The sequence below is a fragment of the Nicotiana sylvestris genome, chromosome 11 (genome assembly GCF_000393655.2).
Source record: "Nicotiana sylvestris chromosome 11, ASM39365v2, whole genome shotgun sequence".
Classification (NCBI taxonomy): domain Eukaryota; kingdom Viridiplantae; phylum Streptophyta; class Magnoliopsida; order Solanales; family Solanaceae; genus Nicotiana; species Nicotiana sylvestris.
The window spans coordinates 79,420,452-79,444,162 of NC_091067.1; the positions used below are offsets into that span (position 1 = coordinate 79,420,452).

At 38.9% G+C, this 23,711-nt stretch overlaps 1 protein-coding gene across 1 annotated transcript; it reads right to left on the reverse strand.

Annotated features, from left to right (window-relative positions):
• Window positions 1–2,179: 2,179 nt before the first annotated feature.
• On the reverse strand, window positions 2,180–17,554 carry LOC138881214 (uncharacterized). The gene is made up of 8 exons (XM_070161423.1): window positions 17,425–17,554; window positions 17,236–17,324; window positions 13,911–14,195; window positions 5,815–5,866; window positions 4,999–5,526; window positions 3,956–4,443; window positions 2,580–2,699; window positions 2,180–2,392 (listed from the first exon to the last, which is right to left on the reverse strand). Exons 1-8 carry the CDS (start codon window positions 17,552–17,554, stop codon window positions 2,180–2,182), a joined length of 1,905 nt encoding a protein of 634 aa, XP_070017524.1.
• Between the last annotated feature and the right edge of the window lie 6,157 nt (window positions 17,555–23,711).

Consider the following 23,711-nt stretch of genomic DNA (forward strand, 5'->3'; position numbering starts at 1 on the left):
ATGCCTCGTTATCAAACTTGTGTAATGACGAGATCATGCAAAATGAAGAAAGTGCTTAGCCTTAAAATACCTGGAGTAGGGAAAACTCTGTATAATATTTCGTTGGAAAACCTTCGTTGATTGAACGAAATTTGCCTCTGCTCCTTAAAGATTCAAGGACGAAATTTGTTTCTGGTTCCTAAAATTTTGGAACGAATTGATCTGATTTGGAGTGAGGCTTGGACGAAAATTGTTTAGAATTGAAATGAATTGTTTCTGCTTCTTCACATTTTTGTCTTAAGGCAGAATGTATATTGTTTTTTTATCTTGAATGAATTGAGCTTATCAATTCTAAATGCTCACCAATCTTTATTTGATAAGACCAAGACTTTGTAAATTACCTTGTGACACATGTAAAGGTGAGTAATGAATCACCTTATACTAAAAAGGGGGTTGCCACATTCTCTTGGTGTAATTGCTTAAATTTTATCCGCTTATTAGTTAACTGGGTAATGTTCTGTTACCCGGTAATTAACCAATTACCTGCATAATTTAAAAATTGCCCAAAATTACTTAAAATTCTATTTATTTAAATATACTTTATATATTATACTACCGTGGCCATATAGTACCTTGCATAGTACTAGTTCATAATTATCGAGTATTATCGCTCGACCCGTATTTTATTCTAAATTGGTCACTCCCAACGAAACTCGTTTTTGTTAATCCGTGTACCCCTTTATCATCATAACACTTATTTATCGCTTGTTATAAATAGCATAAGTACGTTAACATCGAGATGATCTCATCCCCGAGTCTATGTCGGCTAACCGAAAAATAAAATTTTTAAACGTACGAAAATCGCAAGATGTATCATCCTTCCTCCCTTAGAAACATTCGTCCTTGAATGTTTAACTCCCCATGATCTATATAACTTTGGCAGGATTGCCTTTATAATAACACTACTACAAATCTCCCTGTAGAAGCTTAATAATCCAATGCCAGACCGGACCACAATTATCAAAAACGACAATGGCCTCACATGACCAATGACAATAATCAACACAAGAATTTATACACGTAACTTATAATTATGGCGTCTTAGTCGAAACCTTCTCTGAAGGAGAAAATAAGTAGGGATAACTAGACTTCATGTTTCCTCGGCCTCCCAAGTCATCTCTTCCACATTGTTGTTTCTCCAAAGTACTTTCACGGAGGCTACCTCCTTATTCCGTAGCTTGCGGATTTGTCGGTCTAGGATGTCAATCAGAACTTCCTCGTATGATAAGTTCTCTGTAATCTGTATATCATCCATGGGCACTACTCGTGTAGGATCACCTATAAACTTCCATAACATAGATATGTGAAAAACCGGATGGACGGACTCCAATTCCGAGGTCAATTCTAACTCATAAGCTACTTGGCCCACTCTTTGAATGATCTTATAAGGTCCAATATACCGTGGGATAAGCTTGCATCTCTTGCCAAACCTCATCACACCTTTCATAGGTGACACCTTTAATAATACCCATTCATTAACCCCAAATTCTAAATCTCGTCACCGCACGTCAAAATTTGACTTCTAACGACTCTAAGCTATCAACAATCTCTCCCGGATAAACTTTACTTTTTCTATCGCCTGCTGAACTAGGTCTGGCCCATATAACTTAGATTCTCTAACATCAAACCACCCTATAGGAGATCTACACATGCGCACATACAAAGCCTCGTACAGAGCCATCTAGATACTGGAGTGGTAATTGTTATTATATGCAAACTCGATAAGGGGTAGATGTTCATCCCAACTTCTTTTAAAATCCAGCACACATGCTCGTAACATATCCTCGAGCGTCTAAATCGTGCGCTATGCTTGTCCATCCGTTTGTGGATGAAAAGTTGTGCTGAGATTCACCTGAGTTCCCAGACCTTTCTGAAATAACCTCCAAAAATGTGTTGTAAACTAGGCCCCACGGTCAAATATAATAGATATTGGCACTCTGTGTAGTCGCACTATTTCTTTAATATATAACTTTGCATAATCTTCTGTTGTATAAGTAGATTTGACTTGTAGGAAATGAGCTAATTTCGTGAGCCTATCGACTATCACACATATGGAATCAAACTTACGTTGAGAATGCGGTAAACCCGTGATAAAGTCCATGTTTGTCGCCTCCCATTTCCATGTTGAGATCTCTATAGTCTACATTAGCCCTCCGGGCTTCTGGTGCTCTATCTTCACCTGCTGGAAACTAGGGCATTCAGCGACATAAACAATGTTCTTCTTCATATCGTTCCACCAATACACCTCCTTAACGTCATGATACATCTTCGTCGACCCAGGGTGAATGGAGTACCATGAATAATGTGCCTCTGACACAATCCTGTCTCGTAGCCCTGCTGCATCTGGAACACACTAATGACCCATGTATCTCAGAACCCCATATCCCATGAGTTCTAACAACGGCTTCTTCTGTTGTGGAACCCGCTCTCTCAACTTGACTAACTCTAGATCCTCGTACTGCATATGCTTTACTTTAACTATGAGAGATGATTTTGCAATATTTTGGAGTACAACTCCTGCATTGCTAGAGTCTACTAACCGAAACCCCCAAACAAGCCAATTGATGAATCTCTCTTGTTAATTGTCTTTTCTCGGCCTCTACAGGTGCTAAGCTACCCATAGATCGACGACTTAAGGTATCTGCTACAACATTAGCTTTCTGTGGATGGTAGAGAATGTTAACATCGTATTCTCTCAATAACTCAAGCCATCGCCTTTGTCACAAATTCAACTCTTTTTGCTTGAAGATATATTGCAGGCTTTTATGGTCTGTGAACACATCAACATGAACACCATATAAATGATGCTGCCATATATTAAGTGCATGGACAACTGCAACTAATTTGAGGTCGTGGGTCAGATAATTCCGCTCATGCTTCCTTAACTGCCTTGAAGCATATGCAATTACTTTCCCATGTTGCATCAGGACACATCATAACCCGACACTTGAGTCATCACAATACATGGCATAACCATCTGGACTTTATGGAAGTGCTAAAACTGGTGTTGAGGTCAACCTGTTCTTAAGCTCTTGGAAACTATGATCACATGCCTCTATCCACTGAAACTTAATCGCTTTCTACGTCAGCTTTGTTACTTGTGTTGAAAGAGAAGAAAAACCCTCTATGAACCTCTAGTAATATCTTGCTAAGCCTAGAAAGCTACAAATTTCTATCGGAGTGGTAGGTCTAGGCCATGATTTCACAACCTCAATATTCTGAGTGTCTACCTTTATAACTCCATCAGATACAATATGCCCCAAGAATGCTACAGACTTTAACTAGAACTCACACATAGAAAACTTAGCATTCAATTTATTATCACGGAGGGTTTGGAGTACTGCTCGCAGGTGATCCACATGCTCACTCTCTGAACGTGAATAAACTAGAATATCCTCAATAAATACTATCACGAACAGATCCAAATATGGCTAGAATAGGCTATTCATCAAGTCCATAAATATGGAAGGTGCATTTGTCAACCCGAAGGACATAACAAGGAACTCAAAGTGGCCATATCGGGTACTAAAGGTTGTCTTCGGAATATCTTTCTCGCGAACTCTGACCTGGTGGTACCCTGACCTCAAATCTATCTTTGAAAAGCATCTAGCTCTCTGCAACTAATCAAACAAGTCGTCTATCCTTGGAAGGGGATACTTATTCTTAATAGTTACCTTGTTCAGTTGCCTATAATGGATACACATCCTTAGCGAGCCGTCTTTCTTCCGTACAAATAGTACCGGTGCACCCTACAGTGAGGTATTGGGTCTAATGAAACCTTTCTCTAGTAAATCTTTTAACTACTCCTTCAACTCCTTCAATTCAAAAGGTGCCATTCTATATGGAGGGTTGAATATTGGTTGCGTTCCCGGAAGCAAGTCGATGCCAAAATCAATCTCTCGCTCTAGATGAATACCTGGAACTCAATTAGAAATACATCCGCATACTCCTTTACTACTGGAATAGACTGAAGTATAGGTATCTCAGCATCTGCATCTTTAACTCGCACAATATTATAAATGTACCCTTTTGTGATCATTTTTCTCACCTTCAGATAAGAAATAAACCCGCCTCTAGGTGTCGCTGTATTACCTACCCATTCAAGGATTGGCTCACCCGGAAAATGAAATCTAGCTGCCTTGGCTCGACAATCAACTATGGCATAACAAGCTGCCAACCAGTCCATGCCCATGATAGCATCGAAATCCAACATCTCTAGTTCAACTAGGTTGGTTGAGGTGTGACGTCCACAAACTGATACCGCACAACCTCGGTAAACGAATCTAGCGATAATCGATTCTCTGACAGATGTAGATACCGCAAAAGGATCACTTATTATTTCAGGCACTATACCAAATTTCCTCGCGACAAATGGGGTAATACATGATAAAGTAGATCCTGGGTCTATCAAGGCATAAACATTGTGAGAACAAATGGTCAACATACCTATCACATCGTCTGGTGAGGACTCTTGGTTCTGTCAACCTGCTAGCGCATAGATACGATTCTGGTTACCGCCTGAACTGGACCCTCTACCTCTGACTCAACCTCTACCAGCCGAAGACTACAACTCGTGCCCTGAAGGATGCACGGACATAGCTGATCCTTTTGTTGAATTTGCTGGTTGTGCCATACCCCCATAATCTCTATTTGGGCAATCTCACATCATATGCCCTGGACGTCAACATGTATAACAAACATCTAAATTGGCTCAGCATTGGCCCAGATGTCCTCTACCGCAAATGGCACACCGCGGCGGAACTAGTCATGTATGCACTGAACCTCATTGTCGCTGCAAACTTGACGCCTTGGAGCTCTCACCTAGTCCTGACTGAGTATAACGGTCATACTTGTAACCCTGTAGCTGAGGTGGTAGAGGTCTAGGTGGCCGTTCGGAGTACTAGGGACTGTAACTACCCTGAGACTACTCCTAAGACCTAGAAAATCTCATCCTCTTACGCTGCCATGACTCAGTCCTTTCCGTAATCTGCTGCCGATGCCTACACCTCTCTATATTCTGGGCAAATGCCACAATCCAGGAGATATCCATACTATCTGGCAATACTGCGGTGGCACACGCCTCGGTCAACTCTGGGGCCAATCCTGCTATAAACCTGTTGATTCTATCCTGCATAGTAGCAACTATTGATGGTGCATATCTGGTCAATGTGTCAAAATGGAGACTATATTCTCGAACACTCATATTGCCTTGCTTGAGGGCTATAAACTGATCGAGTCGGGCCTGTTGGATCTCTCGTGGTAAGTATTTGTCTAGGAAGGCATCTAAAAAATTCTCCCAAATAGCAGGAGGTGCATCACGCCCCCTAGACCTTTCCCATCCCTCATACCAAAGGATGGCTACATCTCGGAGTCGAAAAGCTGCTAACTCAACTTCCTCTTTCTCTATGGCATGCATAACCCGAAAGATCCTATGAAGCTGATCTATGAAATCCTGCGGGTCCTCCCTCTGATCTGTCCCTGTGAACTCTGGGGGATTCAAAGCAATAAACTCTCAGACCCTTGAACTTCCAGATCCCTCAGAATGTCCTATACTAGCAGATGCCCTAGCTTGTTGTTGTGTGGCTACCAATTATGCCAACAAATGCACTGCAGTCCTCATGTCTTGATCTGATGGAAGCGGAGGGGGAACTTGATGTGCGGTCTCCCTAGGAATCTCCTCAGGTGGTGGAGGAGCTGGTAATTGCTGGGTAGGGGTCTCTCCCTGCAACTCCGATTGGGCCCCATCTGCTCAGGGTACCCTGCTAGTCCCCTCACCTACTGCTATTTCTCTCCTTTGGCTAGCCGTAGTCTTCCTAGTTACCAACATCTGTGCATGCAAATGTGAACACGTAAGTTTAACTTAAACTTTATATAACTCAGTGCTACTACAACATGATTTAGATTTCAAAGAAGGGTAACTAATTCCTAGATACCCTGTAGTCCCCTGCTTATATAATGTGGTGTACCATATATTTATAAACAAGACCCTACTAGACACGACTTGTAGACTCCCTAGGACAGAACTGCTCTGATACCACTTTGTCACGCCCCAAGCCTAGGGGTGAGACCGGCAGTCAGTGCCTCACTTATCCTTGCGTATCATTTGCGACTAAGAGTCTCCGAACATGTAATGTCATACTTTTTCCATGGGCCACATTACAAGATAATGTGCGATGCAAAATATAAAAACTAAATAGAGACTAACATTGACTAAATGTCAACATAAGGATGGGCCGGCAAGGCCGTCATAATTACTACAACTGACAAGCCAACAAAATATACATACAGGGCCTACAGGCCCAATATATTGCACTAACTAAAAACATATGTCTACAAGACTCTACTGATAGATGTACTGTGATCAGAACAGAGCCACGACCTACCCATAACCTATCTACATATAAACACAAGATACACACTACACTACTAGACCCGGCAACTTCGAAAGAAGGGGAGCTTACCGACAAAGCTAAACTTGGGCAACACCTACTGAGGAGGTCTACCCGTCTGTCTGTCTGAACCTACACGCATGAAATGCAGCGCCCCCAGAAAGGGACATCAGTACGAAATAATGCACCGAGTATGTAAGGCAATATACTGAAGCTGAAACTTAATTGATAATATAATAATTGAAAACAACTGGAGTCAAGAAAATCTGAAGATATGCTCATCTGCTGATACTGACTCATCTCTCTTAATAAAGTGAGTAAAATAGTTGTCCGACCCTATAAGGCTCGGTATACATATATATTTGCTCTGCCGTAGTAGGCTCGCTCATAAGCGCTCGGCCATACTAGGCTCAGTATCTCGACCAACTAGGCTCGCTTATAGGTGTTCGGCCACAGCAGGCTCGGTATATATAACTTACCATCTGATCAGAGGTTGCCCAATAGGGGCCTGCCCATCGAATATAGCTCGATAGTAATAAAAATATTTTAATATTGTATGTATAAACTCTTTACTCTCTTGACCGGAAGAAGAAAATACGCAATTAAATATGAAGTCCCAATAAGGAGAATATTGTAACTTAAAACACTAGAAAAATATACGTAATTTGCGAGACAAGCAAAATATACGTAAATTTCGGGATATGAATTTTTCCTTATGCCTCGTTATCAAACTTGTGTAATGATGAGATCATGCAAAATGAAGGAAGAGCATAGCCTTAACATACCTAGAGTAAGAAAAACTTCATATAATATTTCGTTGGAAAACCTTAGTTGATTGAACGAAACTTGCCTCTGCTCCTTAAAGATTCATTGACAAAATTTGTTTCTAGTTCCTAAAATTTTGGAACGAATTGATCTGATTTGGAGTGAGGCTTGGAAGAAAATTGGTTAGAGTTGAAATGAATTGTTTCTGCTTCCTCACGTTTTGGTCTTAAGGAAAAATGTATATTGTTGTTTTATCTTGAATGAATTGAGCTTATCAATTCTAAATGCTCACCAATCTTTATTTGATAAAACCAAGACTTTGTAAATTAGCTTGTGACACATGTAAAGGTGAGTAATAAATCACCTTTTTCTAAAAATGGGGCTGCCACATTCTCTTTGTGTAATTGATTAAATTTTGTATGCTTATTAGTTAACTGGGTAATATTTTGTTATCTGGCAATTAACCAATTATCCGCATAATTTAAAAATTGCCCCAAATTACTCAAAATTCTATTTATTTTAATATACTTTATGTATACTTTATATAATATATTACCATGACCATATGGTACCTTGCATGGTGCTAGTTCATAATTATTGGGTATTATCGCTCGACCCGTATTTTATTCCAAATTGGCCACTCCCAACGAAACTCATTTTCGCTAATCTGTGTACTCCTTTATCCTTAATAAAACTTATTTATCACTTGTTATAAATAGCGTACGTACGTTAATGTCAAGAAGATCTCATTCTCGAGTCTACGTCGGTTAACTGAAAAACAAAATTTTTAACATACGAAAATCGCGAGATGTAACATATGTCGTGTACGTGAAAGATTGTACAGCCTTGTCGGCCTATGTTTTGAGTTTACAAATGATTATGTTGGCCTATTAGGCCCGTATATCCCGTGTATTTGATGATGTAATAGGAAATATACGTTACGTTGGTACTCGGTTGAGTAAGGTACCGGGTGCTTGTCGCGGCCTATAGGTTTGGGTCGTGACAAAAATGATATCAGAGCAGTTCTGTCCTAAGGAGTCTACAAGCCGTGTCTAGTAGAGTCTTGTTTATGGGTGTGTCGTGCACCACACCTATAAGTAGGAGGCAACGAGGAATTTTGGATTGTCACTCTTTCTTCCTACTCTAGATCGTGTGGTAGAGCTCAGTTGTAAGAACTCAGTTTCCTAAATTCTATCTTACTTATAGTAAGACGATACCTACATCTAGAAAGACAGTTGGTAAGAGATATAGCTGTGGAAGAGTTGAGTCAGAGGAACTCAATTTTTGCATCATGCTTATGATGGATAAATATGAGGTATTCAGCAAATCATGTATATACTAATATGTGTAAGCTTCTTGATAAGGATCCCTAAGGCAAGAATGTCTATCCACTCTTACGGTAAAAAGGAATAAAGAGGGAGACACAAGTTTCAACAAGTAAAAGAAGCAGGGTCAAGATGGGTACGAGGCACCCTGTTAATGAAGATTATCAATATTAAAGTTCCGGCAAAAAAATATAAGCATTGTGAGTTACCCTCAACAGTAATAGAGGTATGTATAATTGGCCATACCCATATTAGTTTACCCTTTTCGGGGCTAACATTTGTAGATTAAGAAAAGTACGAGATAATAGGATCCAGCTGAGGTTAGAGTGACCCAAAATGGTAAACTGATTGTTTGCGTTAGTTGACATTTCCGAAGGATATTGCAAATGTGCTAATAGATCTCCTTGTGAGACACCTAGATGGTGCACTCTAAAATAGTACATCTAGATATGAGTACTATAAATATAAACACTGAAAGCCTTGAAGGAATAAATATTACCTTAGTGTGGCTCGCGTCCCTAGTAGAGCCAGAACGTTAAGAAACCTAATGAGCCACTGGATGGAGTAAAGGGGAGCTAAAACCAAAAGAATGTCTTGTTCGAGTTTTTAAAATAAAATGATAGGCATAAATGTTAGCGGGAAATAAGAAAAGAGTTAATGGAGCATTATGAGTAAGTTATGATACATGGATGACAATGGTAGATCAAATAATGGCAGTATTATAGAATCTATAGTCAAATGAAGGAAGAGTCAAGAGGTGACAGGCCTTAGGACAACAAAAGAGTATAGGCCATAGAGTCATGCCCTCATTTCGAGAAATAAGCTCGAAACTATAACGCAATTACCAAAAGGAAAAGTTAGACCCCAGAGTAATAGAAATAGTATTGATTGGTGAACAAGATACACTAAACATGAATTAGGGACTGAGTGATTGATAATAGTGGGCATCATGAGAATTTCAAATTTTATTCCGGTGATAATAGAATGGACAACAGAAGAAGATTCATAAGGAATTCAGAGAATGGTTATTCAAGAAGAAACTTTTCTAAAGTAAGCAATGTGAGCAAAATTCAGGTTAATGGACTGTATGTGTCAGTTATACTAAGTGTCACCCTCAAGATTAAGAAATTTGATTATCCTTGGTACAGAAAGATTATCGTAAGGCGAGCAAGAGTCATCAATGATGTGAAAGGAGGATAAAGATGAAGAGGTAAAATATCTGTAGGTAGGTCATCGTAGCTCCAACTCTTAGTACTCCCCTAAAGATGGGAATATGGAATGATATGGCATTAAGCCAGAATTAAGTGGTTCTAGTAATTATGGAATGGCAAGAATGCGAAAAAAATGAAAAAGGGATGAGATTGCAATTATCCAAAGCCTACATATATGCTACGCTTCCAAAACATTATGCAAATACGACGTCAAGGATAGGAAGTAAGGGTTCTTGTCTGAAATGTTATTGACGGATAAGGAGCCAGTACGAGAGGATGTAAGGGTTCCTGCCCGAAATTTTATTGAAGGATAAGGAGATAGTGCGAGAGGCAAGTTAAGACAAAGGAAATAACACAAGAAAGATTACGTAGAATATTGATATGAGAATGGGCCAACGACTAGTTAGCAATTGATTCAGGAAGAGTCTAGTTATGGCTAGATAGGAGGTTATAGACGAATCAACAGATTGTGCAAGATAAGCATAGTAAAACCCAATATAGTGAATTCAGCCTCGTAGTAATGTCATTGTAATACTTGAGAGTGCCACTAGCAAGACAGTCAAAATACAAGTTCAGAGGCAACCCTACAATCACAAGGGCATGAAGATAAGTAACTACGAATAATTATAGGGAAGAAAGGACATCAAAAGGTCTGTAATAAGCTCATAGCTTTACAAGAGTCAGAGGGTCCTCCCTAAATACTACAATGAAAGACTAGCTGAGAAAGTAAGGAAAAAGGCTAAAACCTAAGCCCAGTAACCTAAGGAGGGAATGGTCTTATAACAACAGTCTCACAACAACAGTATATGCACTCCATAAGAAAATTACACCTACCGTGGATAATGAACGGGAAGTAAAATCAGAAGTGATATCCAAGATCATATGAGTTGTATGGAATTCCAATATGAGTGGGCACTAAGATAAGCTAAGTGTGCACACGAAAGGGGGAAGAGAGACCAGGAAAAGTAACAACTTACGTTTAAAGAAAGCTGAGAAGGAACAAAAGGAATTATTCGATCAATGATTCAGAGTTAGTTACGTTATGGACGCACTTAAGAGTTTGGAGTTTTATAGATGCAACATATACAACCGTGGAAGATTCTGGTATAAGTTAAAAGAAAAATTGAGCCAAGGTTATAGATCGAATTGTAAAAGGATTATATCATGGATATTCCATAGCACCCATGAAAGGCTAAACATAATAACTAATACCATGAATTGCACATCAGGAGATAGCTTAAGCCTACATAAAGGTTGACCAGAAGAATGTGGAAACTAAAGAGTTACAACAACGAAGTAAATCAGAAATCTAATTATTGGACCCAGAAATTTATAGAAATCATGATTGAGCACATTACAGGGTCAATCTTAGTATCAGAGGTACAAAAGGGATAGTACAATAACCATATTCTATAACGGCCCTACGATCCGATTAGAAAAGTATCAGCCTCATAAGAAGTCAGTACGAAGCTCCCACTAGATTGCGTATCCACTAGAGGTGGAAGGGATGTCATGAAGGAGATAAAAGATATGATGCAAGATTTTAAGGTAAGTAAGGTAAAGGTGAACAACGTACAAGATACTCAAAGGCAGAAGATCGTGAATAGTCCATACTTTGGATAAAAGGCTAGAAGCGCGGGGATTCAGTATCTAAAAATAATAGAGGCATCGTCAGTAGCATATCTTCCAGCCTATGGTCTAGGTATCGAAAAGCATGACTAAGAGAGTAATGAAGAGTTAGAGACGATGTGATGTTTCACTTGATGTTCCAAAATGACATAAGGAAATCTATGATGCAAGCAAGTTGAAAGGTTGCAAGTAATATAAATAGATACGTGTAGGTCACAAGCTATTGTATGGTGAAGCGACAAGGTTCTAGAAGACATGAGTAAAGATAAGAACGGGTGAGTGAGAAGGTAACAAAAATGGATAAGTCCTCAGGATTAAGCCCATGAAAACAAGAAGAGCAGATGGTTTCTCTAAATAAAAAGCTCACTACAGCCTGAATGAACTCAAAGAAGTCTAAGACTAATAGCGTTTAGAAGAGATGGAATGTTTCCCTAGTAATAGAATGATGGTATAATTGTGATAGATAAAGGATGTTGTCTGGGCCTTCGATTAAGTAATGATCTAATGAAGAAAAGAAAGGGATCTCATGACCCACATAAGGTGAATCACATTAGGATGCTGGGAGATACGGTCATGGAATAATGGTATCACCCCAGGTGGATCAGTCTAATCATTTCAGATGTTCCCTGATGAAATGTGAACCCTATCGGTAGTGTTACATAAAAAGTTAAGTTATTAGGGGTAGATTATGTTACGTGCATCAATACTACGTCGATATTATGTCATGCAGTATTACATTACGGGATGTTACGCTTCGCAGTATTAAGTTACGACGATGTTGCACCCTCCAGTATTGTACGTTGAATTTATCGTAAGGTAATTGACATCAGTCCAAGTAAAAGATTATTTGGAGATCATAAGGATTATGTTATTTCACAAATGATCAGTAAATTTGTGAAGGTTTGAGGGGAAGCAAGTCGAAGAAAATGAATTTCGTTGAAATTTGGCATTTTGGGATGAAATATGGCCGAAGCTAAAATACCCAGTATTTATGGACTAGTGACATACAAGGTACTACATGACCATAAGGTTTACAAGGTATGTTAAAAGAGAGTATAATTTAATTAAGTTGAGATAATTTTTAAATTATGCGGGTAATTGATTAATTATCGGGACGGGACATTTCCCAGTTAACTAATAAGTGGGTGAAGATTAATAATCTTCACCCACCCTTCCACGTGGCATATAGCCACAATAGACAAAAGATGACTCTTAGTCACTTTGCCAGATGGCTACTATGTAATAACCAAACCATGACTTAAGTCTTAATAAGACTTGTGGATCTTATCCATGGGATTTAGTAGTAATTCTTTGTAAAAGCCTTAAAACCATAATCTGTCTTGGCTTAGCACCAAGGACGTGAGGCAGAAGCATTTTAAAGCTTCAATAGAAGAAAATTTTGTTCAAGTTTCATAGAAGTCAAACAAGAATTTTGTTCATATCTCAAAGAATCAGAAGCTTCATTTCGTGCAAATAATTCAAGGAATATGTATGTTAAGGCTATCCCTTCTTTCTTTTGGCATGATCCATACGATACGAATGAGTCGTGCAAATACACAAATTTCATGAATGACTCTATTCATAAAAGTATTAGAGGTATCTATGTTCTTGAATTTCCATGTGTCATAATATTTTATCATTTGTTCATGGGTCTCAGAAAAATACGAAAGTTGAAACGAGGTTACTTTATGATATTACTCAAAGGCAAAATGGTCTTATGACATTTCGAAAGATTTTAGTAACGTACTTTTCATGCATTGCATTCATGTACATTGACCCGTGACTAGATGGTGTTATATACGCATATATATGTATGTATATATATATATGGGATATGGGAAATGTTATGGCGTTATATACGCACCACTACCTGATCAGTTGGTATACGTTGATAATTTGCCCATAGTGGCCAAGATGATATGATGGGATGCCCTCAGAGGCTGATGATGTTATGAAACATGTACCTATGCATGACATGACATTTATATGTATATGCATGATACTATAATTATTTCATGATTTACAAAGTTATTCAGACTTGCAGGTTGAGTCATGTACTCTATATTTCTTCCATGTCTCTTATGTATTTATTTATGTGCCTTACATTCTAGGTACATTATTCGTATTGATGTCCCTTTTGCCTGGGGATGCTGCGTTTCATTCCCGCAGGTCCCGATAGACAGGTCGAGATACTTCTATGTAGGCTATCAGCTCAGCGGAAGATGTTAGTGCGCTCCATTTGCTTCAGAGTTGCTTGTTTGGTCAGTATGATTTAGACATGTATTGTTTGGTATGGCGGGACTCTGTCCCGATCTTTATGACATTTATGTACTCTTAGAGGCTTGTAGACATATGTCGTGTACATGAAAGAGTGTACGACCTCGTCGGCCTATGTTTTGAGTTTATAAATGATTATGTTGGCCTATTAGGCCCGTATGTCACGTGTATATGATAATGTAATAAGAAGATACATTACGTTGGTACTCGGTTGAGTAAAGTACCGGGTGCCTGTCGCGGCCCATCGGTTTGGGTCGTGACCGAAGATACTTTACTGTTATCTTGTTTATGGCTCTATGATCTGTGCACATCCTCCAAGTTTCATCCTTTTTGGGTACATATAGGATGAGAACGGTGCAAGGACTCATGCTTTCTCTCATGAAGCGTTTCTTGAGCAACTCCTCAACTTGCCTTTGAAGATCTTTTGTCTCTTTTGGATTGCTCCTATAAGCAGACCTATTTGGAATTTGTGCTCCGGGCACAAAGTCAATTTGGTGATATATGCCTCGCAAATGTGATAGAACTTTAGGAATATCCTCAGGAAAGACATCATCAAAATCCTGCAAAAGAGAAGAAACACTACTTGATAAAGAAGAAGTTATTAGCTCAAAATTAATCAAAACTTCTTTGTAAGTAAGTAGTATTATGGGTAGCCCATCTTTTCATGTATTCAAACACTCTTTGGTTTATATATACAAACTCAAATTTTCTTTTCTTTTGCCTTTTTTTGCTCATCAAAATAGTCATTTTCCCCTCAAACCCTCTATAATGATTCAAAATCCCATCTTAAGGGCCGTGATGGCACCTAGTCTCTAAGACTAGGTAAGCCTACAACATAATGAGATCAACGGAAAATAGCAATTTGAATATTAAATACAAAGTTCAAAATGTCATAACATAATATTACAGGAACATAACAATCATACATCTCAAAAACCGATAATACTGAGTAACAAGCACTATAGAGAGTGCACAAGAAGTCTCAAAATACAACACTAATTGGGATACAATAAACAGTAGTAAGGAAATGATACAAAGTGACTTTGAAGCCTACAAGAGGGACAACAGGTAAACCTTGAAGTCTCCACAGCTCTGGCTCGACTATCGAGTGACCAGCCCGATCCGAGGCACCCGGATCTGCACAAAAATAGGTAGAATAGTATGAGTAGACCACAATCAGTACCCAATAAATATCAAGACTAAATTCAGTGGAGTAATGACAAGATTTAAGTCAAGACACTTTGTGCAAGATGTCAACACAAAAAGATAACAAAAAGTATAAAAGAACGAATATTAACCACCTCGAAGGATGTGTAACAATAACTCAAAATGGAATATTCTTCTTTCCCCAACAAAATATCAATGGGTCCGGGACATGTGATAATATATCAAATTCCACCAAGAACTCATAAAACACACGGGAAAGTCATTTAATGAAAACACGAATCTAGTCAAACATCAACCCTCGGTTCCAACACATAAACAATAATAAGAATCACACACGATATATCTCATATCAATCCCCATCAAGTCACCCTTATGTCGCGGCATGCACATTAATAATGGAATGCCACACTTATGTCACTACATGCACATAAATAACCATCCTTATTTCGCCGCATGCACATTAATAATGGAATCCCACCCTTGTGTCACTGCATGTACATATCATTCATAACACAACAATTATCTCGAACAACACATTCCCAAGTTCTACAATGTCACCAAAACAACCATACCAAAGTCACAATAGGATATATCCCACGACACCACAGCAATTATAAAAGAATCATATCAATACCATAAGGGTACGTGGAGTTTTCAACAACAAGGCATGTTTTATATAACAAACAACCCTAATTCATGGCATATTAATAGCCTAAGGTCTAATCCAGTTAATTTCCACACATACGCTCATGTACACACTCGTCACCTTATATACACATCGATCACATAGCCCAATTTTTGCAAATTAGACCAAGTTCTAAGGAAAAATTCCTCTACCCAAAGTTAGGTAAGATACTTACCTCAAATAGCACCAATAAATACTCTAAATATGTTTTTCCTTAAAAATTTACCTACGCACGACACAATTATAGTAAAAATAACTTAGTAACATCAAACAATGCAAGAGAAATCAATTCCTATTAATAAAGTAAAGATCTTTACGCAATCCCAAAAGTCAACCTCAGGCCCAATCAGTGAAAGCCCGAGCTAAAAGGTAGATCTCGACTAACGATAACCTCACGAGTCCAAATATGATTTTGGTTTTAAAAAATCTGAGTCCAATTCGACTCTCAATTATCACATTTTAATTTTTCAAATCACAGTCAAAATCCCCCAAAATATCTCTTCAAATCTCATGGATTAGATATTAAAATTCATAAATAATCATGTTATAACATAAAAATGGAGTCAAAATACTTACCCAATAGCTTTGTATGAAAATCCCCTCCTAAAATTGCCTCCCACCGAGTCTAGGGATAAAAAAATGATAAAATAAGACTAAGTCTCGAAATCCCACTATTTGCTCAACTGTAGAAGTCGCGAATGCAACCATGGGTTTGCAAATGCGACCATTTTATTACAAATACGATGTTTGCTGAGCCAAGTGAATGTTGCAAAAGCGACATGCTTCGCATTTGCGAAGTAAGTCCCCTTTGCAAAACTAATCCCATGATCGCAAATGTGGTCATCCTTGCTCAAATTCCCCTCCGCAAATGCGATCCAAAAGCCCGCAGTGAACACCCCACCCCCAGCCAACCTCGCAAATGCGCTACCCGCCACTCAAATGCGAACAGGATCTTTCATTTGCGAGACATGCAGTATCAGTGCAAAAACTAGTAACATCTGAAACAATTCAAATCACTCGATATTGCATCCGAAACTCAATCGAGCACCCGGTACTCTCTACCGAACATCCACACAAGTCTAAAAATACCATATGAACTCACTTGCGAACTCAAAACACTGAGATAAGTTCCGGAACCTTGAATTGGACACCAAACACATACCATTACCAATGAAGCTCAAAAATCTCTAAAATCACAATCAAACATCTGATTCCTGCCAAACCAACTCTGAATGACACCAAACTTCGCACACAAGTTCCAAATGACAAAACAAACATATTTCACGTCCCAAAACAAAAATCTGAACCCACTAACCATAAAGTCAACCCAAGGCCAAGCTTAGGAAATTTCTAAACCTTCTAATTGCCACCTTTCGATAAAAAGAGCCAATTCAACCTAGGAACCTCCAAATTAAATTTTGCGCATACGCATAACACCAAAATCACCATATGAACATATTGGAACCATTAAATACCATTCTGAGGCATTTTAACAAACATTAAACTTAAAATCTCAGCAAGTTACATAACCACAATTACACACACGGTAATCTTCAAAAGGGTAAATAGGGCGTAAATACACAAAATGACCGATAAGGTCGTTACATTCTCCCCCTATTATATAAATGTTCGTCCTCAAACGAGTATAGAGACATACCGTAAGTGCCAAAAAGATGAGGATAATGGCTCTGCATATTATGATTGGTCTCCTAAGTTGCCTCCTCGACCGGTTGACCTCTCCATTGAACCTTCACCGATGCAAAGTTCTTCGACCACAATTTCTGGACCTGCTTCTCCAAAATAGCCACTGACTCATCAACATAGGTCAAATCCTTGTCTAATTGCATTGAAATGAAATGTAACACATGTAAGGGATTTATATAGTACTTCTGGAGCATGGAAACATGGAACACTACCAAGTCTGTAGTCCATCGCACCCACTCTCTCAAGAACCTCAAAAGGACCATTATCCCAAGGGCTAAACTTGACCTTCTTCCCAAACCTCATCACACCCTTTAATGGGTGAAAATCAAAGTAGAACCCTCTTATCCACCATGAATTATACATCACACCCCCTCCCCCCGATCAACATAATTCTTCTAACTAGAATGCATTGTATGAAGCCGATCCTAAATCAAGTTCACCATCTCCAATGCATCACATACCAAATCAGTTCCCAATAACCTAGCTTCCCCAGGCTCGAGCCAACCAACCAGAAAGCGACGTCGCCTTCCATATAAGGCCTCGAACGGAGCCATATGGGTTTAGACTAATAGATGTTGTAGTACTGAGCCATGTAGCGTTAGAAACTGATCCTATAAGCCCTCAAAATCAATAACACAGGCACATAACATGTCCTACAAGATCTGAATAGTATGATCGGATTGCCTATCTATCCGCGGATGAAATATCTAACTCACGTTGCACGATTCTCCAAAAATGCAATGTGAACTGCATGTCTCGATCTGAGCTGATAGATACCGCCACACCATGAAAGCAAATAATCTCTTGAAGATGAATCCACCTACTCTGAAGTATAGGTAGTCTTGACTAGAATGAACTGTGCAGACTTGGTTAGTCTATCCATGACCCATATAGAGTCGAATCTCCTCTGGGTTCGTGGCAGCCCAACTATAAAATCCATGGTGATGCGCTTCTATTTCCACTTCGAAATATCAAGTCTCTGAAGCAACCCACCTGGTCTCTGATGCTCATACTTAACCTGTTGACAGTTTAAATACCGAGACACATACTCCAAAATATCATTCTTTTTTTTCTCCACCAGTAGTGTTGTTTCAAATCATGGTACATCTTCATGATGCCCAGATGAATGGAATTCGTGAACTATGGGCCTCCTCAAGAATTCGATCCCATAACCTATCCACATTTGGTACACAAATTTGGCCCTGAAGTATCAATACCCCGTCATCACCAATAGCCATCTCATTGGCATCACTGTGTTATGTCACGTGCTTAAGGACAAGCAAGTAGGAATCATCATACTGACGTGCCTTGATATGCTCAAGCAAAGACGACTGTGAAACCACGTAAGCGAGAACCCGACTTCGCTCTGAAACATCCAACCTCACGAACATGTTGGACAAAGCCTGAACATTCAATGCGAACGGTCTCCCCTCAACTGGAATAAAAGTAAGACTCCCCATGCTCTCTGCCTTCCTACTCAAGGAATTGGCCACCATATAGGCCTTCCTGGGATGACAAAGAATAGTGTTATCATAGTTCTTTAGTAGCTCTAACCACATCCATTGCCTCAAGTTCAGATCCTTTTGTTTGAATAAGAGTTGTAGACTGTTGTGGTGTGTGAAGACCTTACATGACATGCCGAAAAGATACTCCCTCCAAATTTTAAGTGTGTGAACAATGGCTGCTAACTCCAATTTGTGCACTGGGTAGTTCTTCTCATGGGTCGTCACCTTACGCGAAGCACAAGTAATCACTTACATTCCTGTATAAATACACACCCAATGCCAATTCATGAAGCATCACAATAGATAGTATTAAAATTTGATGCTGAATGCAAAACCAGAACTTGAGGCAGTCTTGAGCTTCTGAAAGCTCTTCTTACACTCTTCGGACCACCTAAATAGGGAACCCTTATAAGTCAGTCTAGTCAAAAGAGTTGTGATGGATGAAAAACCCTCCACCAAATAGCAATAATACCTAGGCAAGCCTAGAAAACTTTGAATGTCAGTAGCGGTAGAAGGACCGGACCAACTCTGAACTATCTCAATCTTCTTAGGATCCACATTAATCCCCCAATTGGACACTACATGGCCAAGAATGCCATTGAGTCTAGCCAAAAGTCGAACCTGAGGAATTTAGCATATAGCTTCTTCTCCTTCAAAGTCTGGAGCACGATCCTCAAGTGTTGCTCAAGCTCCTCTCGGTTGCGAGAATACACTAGTATATAATTAGTGAACACGATGATGAAGGAATCATGGTATCGTTGTTCATCAAATACATAAAGGCTGCTGGGGCATTGGTCTTCTCAAAAGACATCATCATAAACTCATAGTGGCCATAGCAGGTCGTAAAAGCCATCTTCGGAATATCTGAAGCCCACATCATTAATTAATGGTACCTGGATCTCAAATCAATCTTTGAGAAATCCCTAGCACCCTAAAGTTAATCGAACAAATCATCAGTACACAGTATTGTGTGCATTCTTAAAAATAACATTGTTCAACTGTTTGTATTTAATACACATCCTCTTCGAGCCATCATTCATTTTTACAAATAGAATTGGGGCACCCATGAGATACTCGGTCTGAAGAAACCCTTATCAAGCAACTCTTGAAGTTATTCCATTAATTTCTCCAACTCCGGTGGTGCAATGCAATATGGTGGAATAGAGATGGGATGAGCGTCTCGCACCAAGTTAATGCCAAAACTAATATCCCTATCGGGTGGCATACCTAGTAGGTAAAATGACTTGACCGGTCATTTTGAGTATTGTATCCCTGCTTCCCCATTTACTGCTTATTTATACTCAATTGTTGGAAGCTTCAGAATGACTTGAGATATTTAGTGTCAAGGTTGGAAGCTTAAATAAATAAGGTTGATCAGATGTTGACTTATATGTAAATGGCTCTAGAATAGAGTTTTGATGGTTCTAATAGCCCCGTAGGGTGATTTTGGACTTAGGAGTGTATCTGGATAGTGATTTGGAGATATGTCGTTGATTTTAGCTTGAAATGGGGAAAGTTAGAAAATTAGAAGTTTTTGGAAATTAATAAGTTTGACCGATAGTTGACTTTGTGGTTTCCTGGATCAAATTATGGTTTCGGGAGTTGGAATAGGTATGTTGTGTCATTTACTACTTGTGTGAAAAAGTTGAGGTCAATTAGACGTGATTTGATAGGTTTCGGCATCGATTGTAGAAGCTAGAATTTCTTTATTTTCGTTAGGCTTGAATTGAGGTTCGATTCGTATTTTTGATGTATTTTGATGTGATTGGAGGTCTTGACTAAATTTGTATTGTGTTTAATGACTTGTTGGTAGACTTGGTTGAGGTCTAAAGGGCCTTGATTGGATTTCGGATGGTTGACGGGTCAAAAATTGGCTTAAGTGTTATGCTGGTTCTACAGGCCTAGTGTCATCGCACCTGCAATGGGATTGGCCACAGGTGTAAAGCCGCAAAAGCATCTAAGCATGTGCAACTGCGAAGAGGAGGAGGATATCTATGGGCCATAGGCACGGAAAAGGTTCCGCAGATACGGATGGCATCTACGCGAGGTAGGCAACATGAGCGGATTTGGGCAGGCAGTATGGGGTCGTAGAAGGGAAGGGAGGTTCGCACATGCTGTCCCGCGGGTGAGAGGCTGGGACCGTAGGTATGAGAGGTCACATCTTATGTGAGTTTCGCAGAAGTGAGTATATCTCCACAGAAGCGGATACGCAGGTGCGGCGGTGTTTAAAACTCGAGGGTTTGGTGCTTTTAATCATTTTGGACATTCCAAGCTCGGGTAAGGCGATTTTTGAGAGGGATTTTGAGGGGTTTCTTGAGGTAAGTCACTTGGGACCATTTTAATTAAATAATATTGTTTACCCATTGAATTTCCCACCTAGTTTGTGTATTTTTGAGGTGGAATTTTGGGAGTTCTAGGCAAGGGATTGGAAAGTTAAATTTGGGGATTTGAGTGATGATTTGGTGTCGGAATTTGGTAAATTTTGTATGGTTGGACTCGTGGTTGAATGAGTGTTCAAATTTTGTAACTTTTTAAAAATTCAAAGGTGTGGGCCTAGGGGTTGGATTTTAAGTTGACTTTTTAACTCTTGCTTTAGAACTTAACATTTTCATATGGAATTGATTCCTACAGCTTGAGTTGATTGTATCGAACTATTTGTGGCTATATTCGAGGAATTCATAGGCGGATTCATGAGGCAATGGCTTGTTGGAGTAGATATTTTCATGGTTTGAGGTAAGTACCACTTCTAAAATTGGTTTTGAGGGTATGAAACCGTGAATTTCGTGTTATGTGGTTGACGGGCCTGTGGGCGTGCGCTATAGGAATTCTGAATCGATCGATTTTGTGGAACTGTATAGTTGAATAACCTTGTTGTTATTCGCATATTTTTCATGTGTTAGAGAAATTGAGCTATGATTCATGTTAGAAATCATGCTTAGTTATATGCTAGTACTGTAGGGACCCATAGAGTTAAAAATATATAGGAAAACATTTGGTATCAACACCCCCGTCACGCCCCGAAAATCGAGGAGCGCGACCGGCGCTAAAGTGAGTAAACCCGAGTGAGAAAGCCTATAAGGTTTCATTCTACCCAAACTAATTCATGAATAAAGAGGATATGAACTCCATTAATTATACTTTGTAAATATTTCATTAACAACTTCCATTTTGTTTCCATTAGCCATTTCAACCATAATATCCAAAATATGACAATTTTTACAGATATGACAAAAATACATTTGCCAAATACCAGTATTTCTAATTTAATTACCAATATCAAGCACCACTCACAACCTGCCTACGGAGTCTCTAAGTAAAGTTGAAGAGTAATATGGAAATGTCGGCAACAAGGCTCCTGCTATACCTTAAAATACAAAGTATACGATAACCAAATGACACAGGACCTCGAAATGAAGTGGGGATCACCAAGTTAGCTGAAAGGAGTGTACCGCTATCACTAATCAATGTCGTCTACTGTGGAAACACCTGCATCTATTAAAGATGCAGCGCTCTCGACAAACGGGACATTAGTACTGTCGAATAGTACTAGTATGTAAAGCTAAAAATCATCTTTTGAAATAGAATAACCATACAATAAAAGGAAAGCCATGGAAACAACAAGTCACAATCAATAATATCCAAATGCCCAATTGAAAAATAAAAAATTTCAACAAACAAAAGTAATACATAGTTTTAGTTGGGAGATCTTTAGTACCAATAATACCGCAGTTCATGATACCACTATCAACAATACCACTATTCAACAATTCCAAATGATTTTCCATAACCTTAGGTTGGGATATTTTAATATTGTTACACCATCATCCACAATACCACCGCTTTCTTACGCGGAGTCCGATCACGACCCGATCGGCTAGGTTGTCTCATTTGAGACATGGACCTCAATCACAATTTTATTGTCACTTTCCAGTTTCAATGTTAGCACAGTAACACCATGTGTGCAGCATGGCATCCGATCACGGCCCGATCGGCTAGGCCGTCTTACTTAAGACATTTCCATTTTCTATCAATCATTTCATTCCACATTTATTTCATATTATACATCAATTCATTGGCACTTGGGGCCACAATTATTACATCATACTTGGCACTAGGCCACATTTCATAACCCAAGCTCATTTCCCCCATATTTCACATCATTGCCACTTTCAATATTAAACCTTCCATTTCAAGATAATAGGCACATACGAGAGCAATTATAAGTCGTAAACATAGAGAGGATTTCACATAATTCGGCATAACAATCTCAGTTCAAACTCAACTTGAGTCTAGGCATTTTAGCACATGTTCCACATTCTTCACAGATCCTCAATTGAAAAAATAGCATAATGAAAGCATTGAGACAAATATCATAATGAAAGCATTGAGACACACCTTGCACATATATTCTTGCAACACAATTTCATTTTAAATAGCAACCACTACATCGATCAATTTTTAGAACTTACAACATTTGCATGGACACCATGGGAATGCAATTTCTAAGAAGAGAGGGTTTTAGCCACACACCTCAATATAGCTTTTAGGCAAATTCTTCTTTTTGAAGTCATCTTAAAACAGTTGAGTCGAGGCTCGTTTCGTAATTTGTTTCATATATTTTCTCATTTCATAGGCCTCACTAGGCACAATTATAGATGTTATACATGCTTTATTTCCCCAATACATTTAGTTCATTTTCAAACATCTTTCTAGTTTATCATCAACTAGGCCCAATTAATCAAGCCATTTAGTACACATACGAGCAATTAGGAGTATTAAGCATATTGAGTCTAACTCACCTAGTTGGTATACCAGTTTTCATTTAAAATATAACTCAAAGCCATACCATTCTTAATAAGCAACTCATACTTTAATCATTTATCGTTCAATATAAGGCTCATTCGGCATAGTCAAGTTTATGAGTTTATAGGGGATAACCCGGAATGTAGAATTTAGGGGTTTGGACTGATCATACTTAAACTTACGGAAATATTATGGAATTCAATTCTAACAGA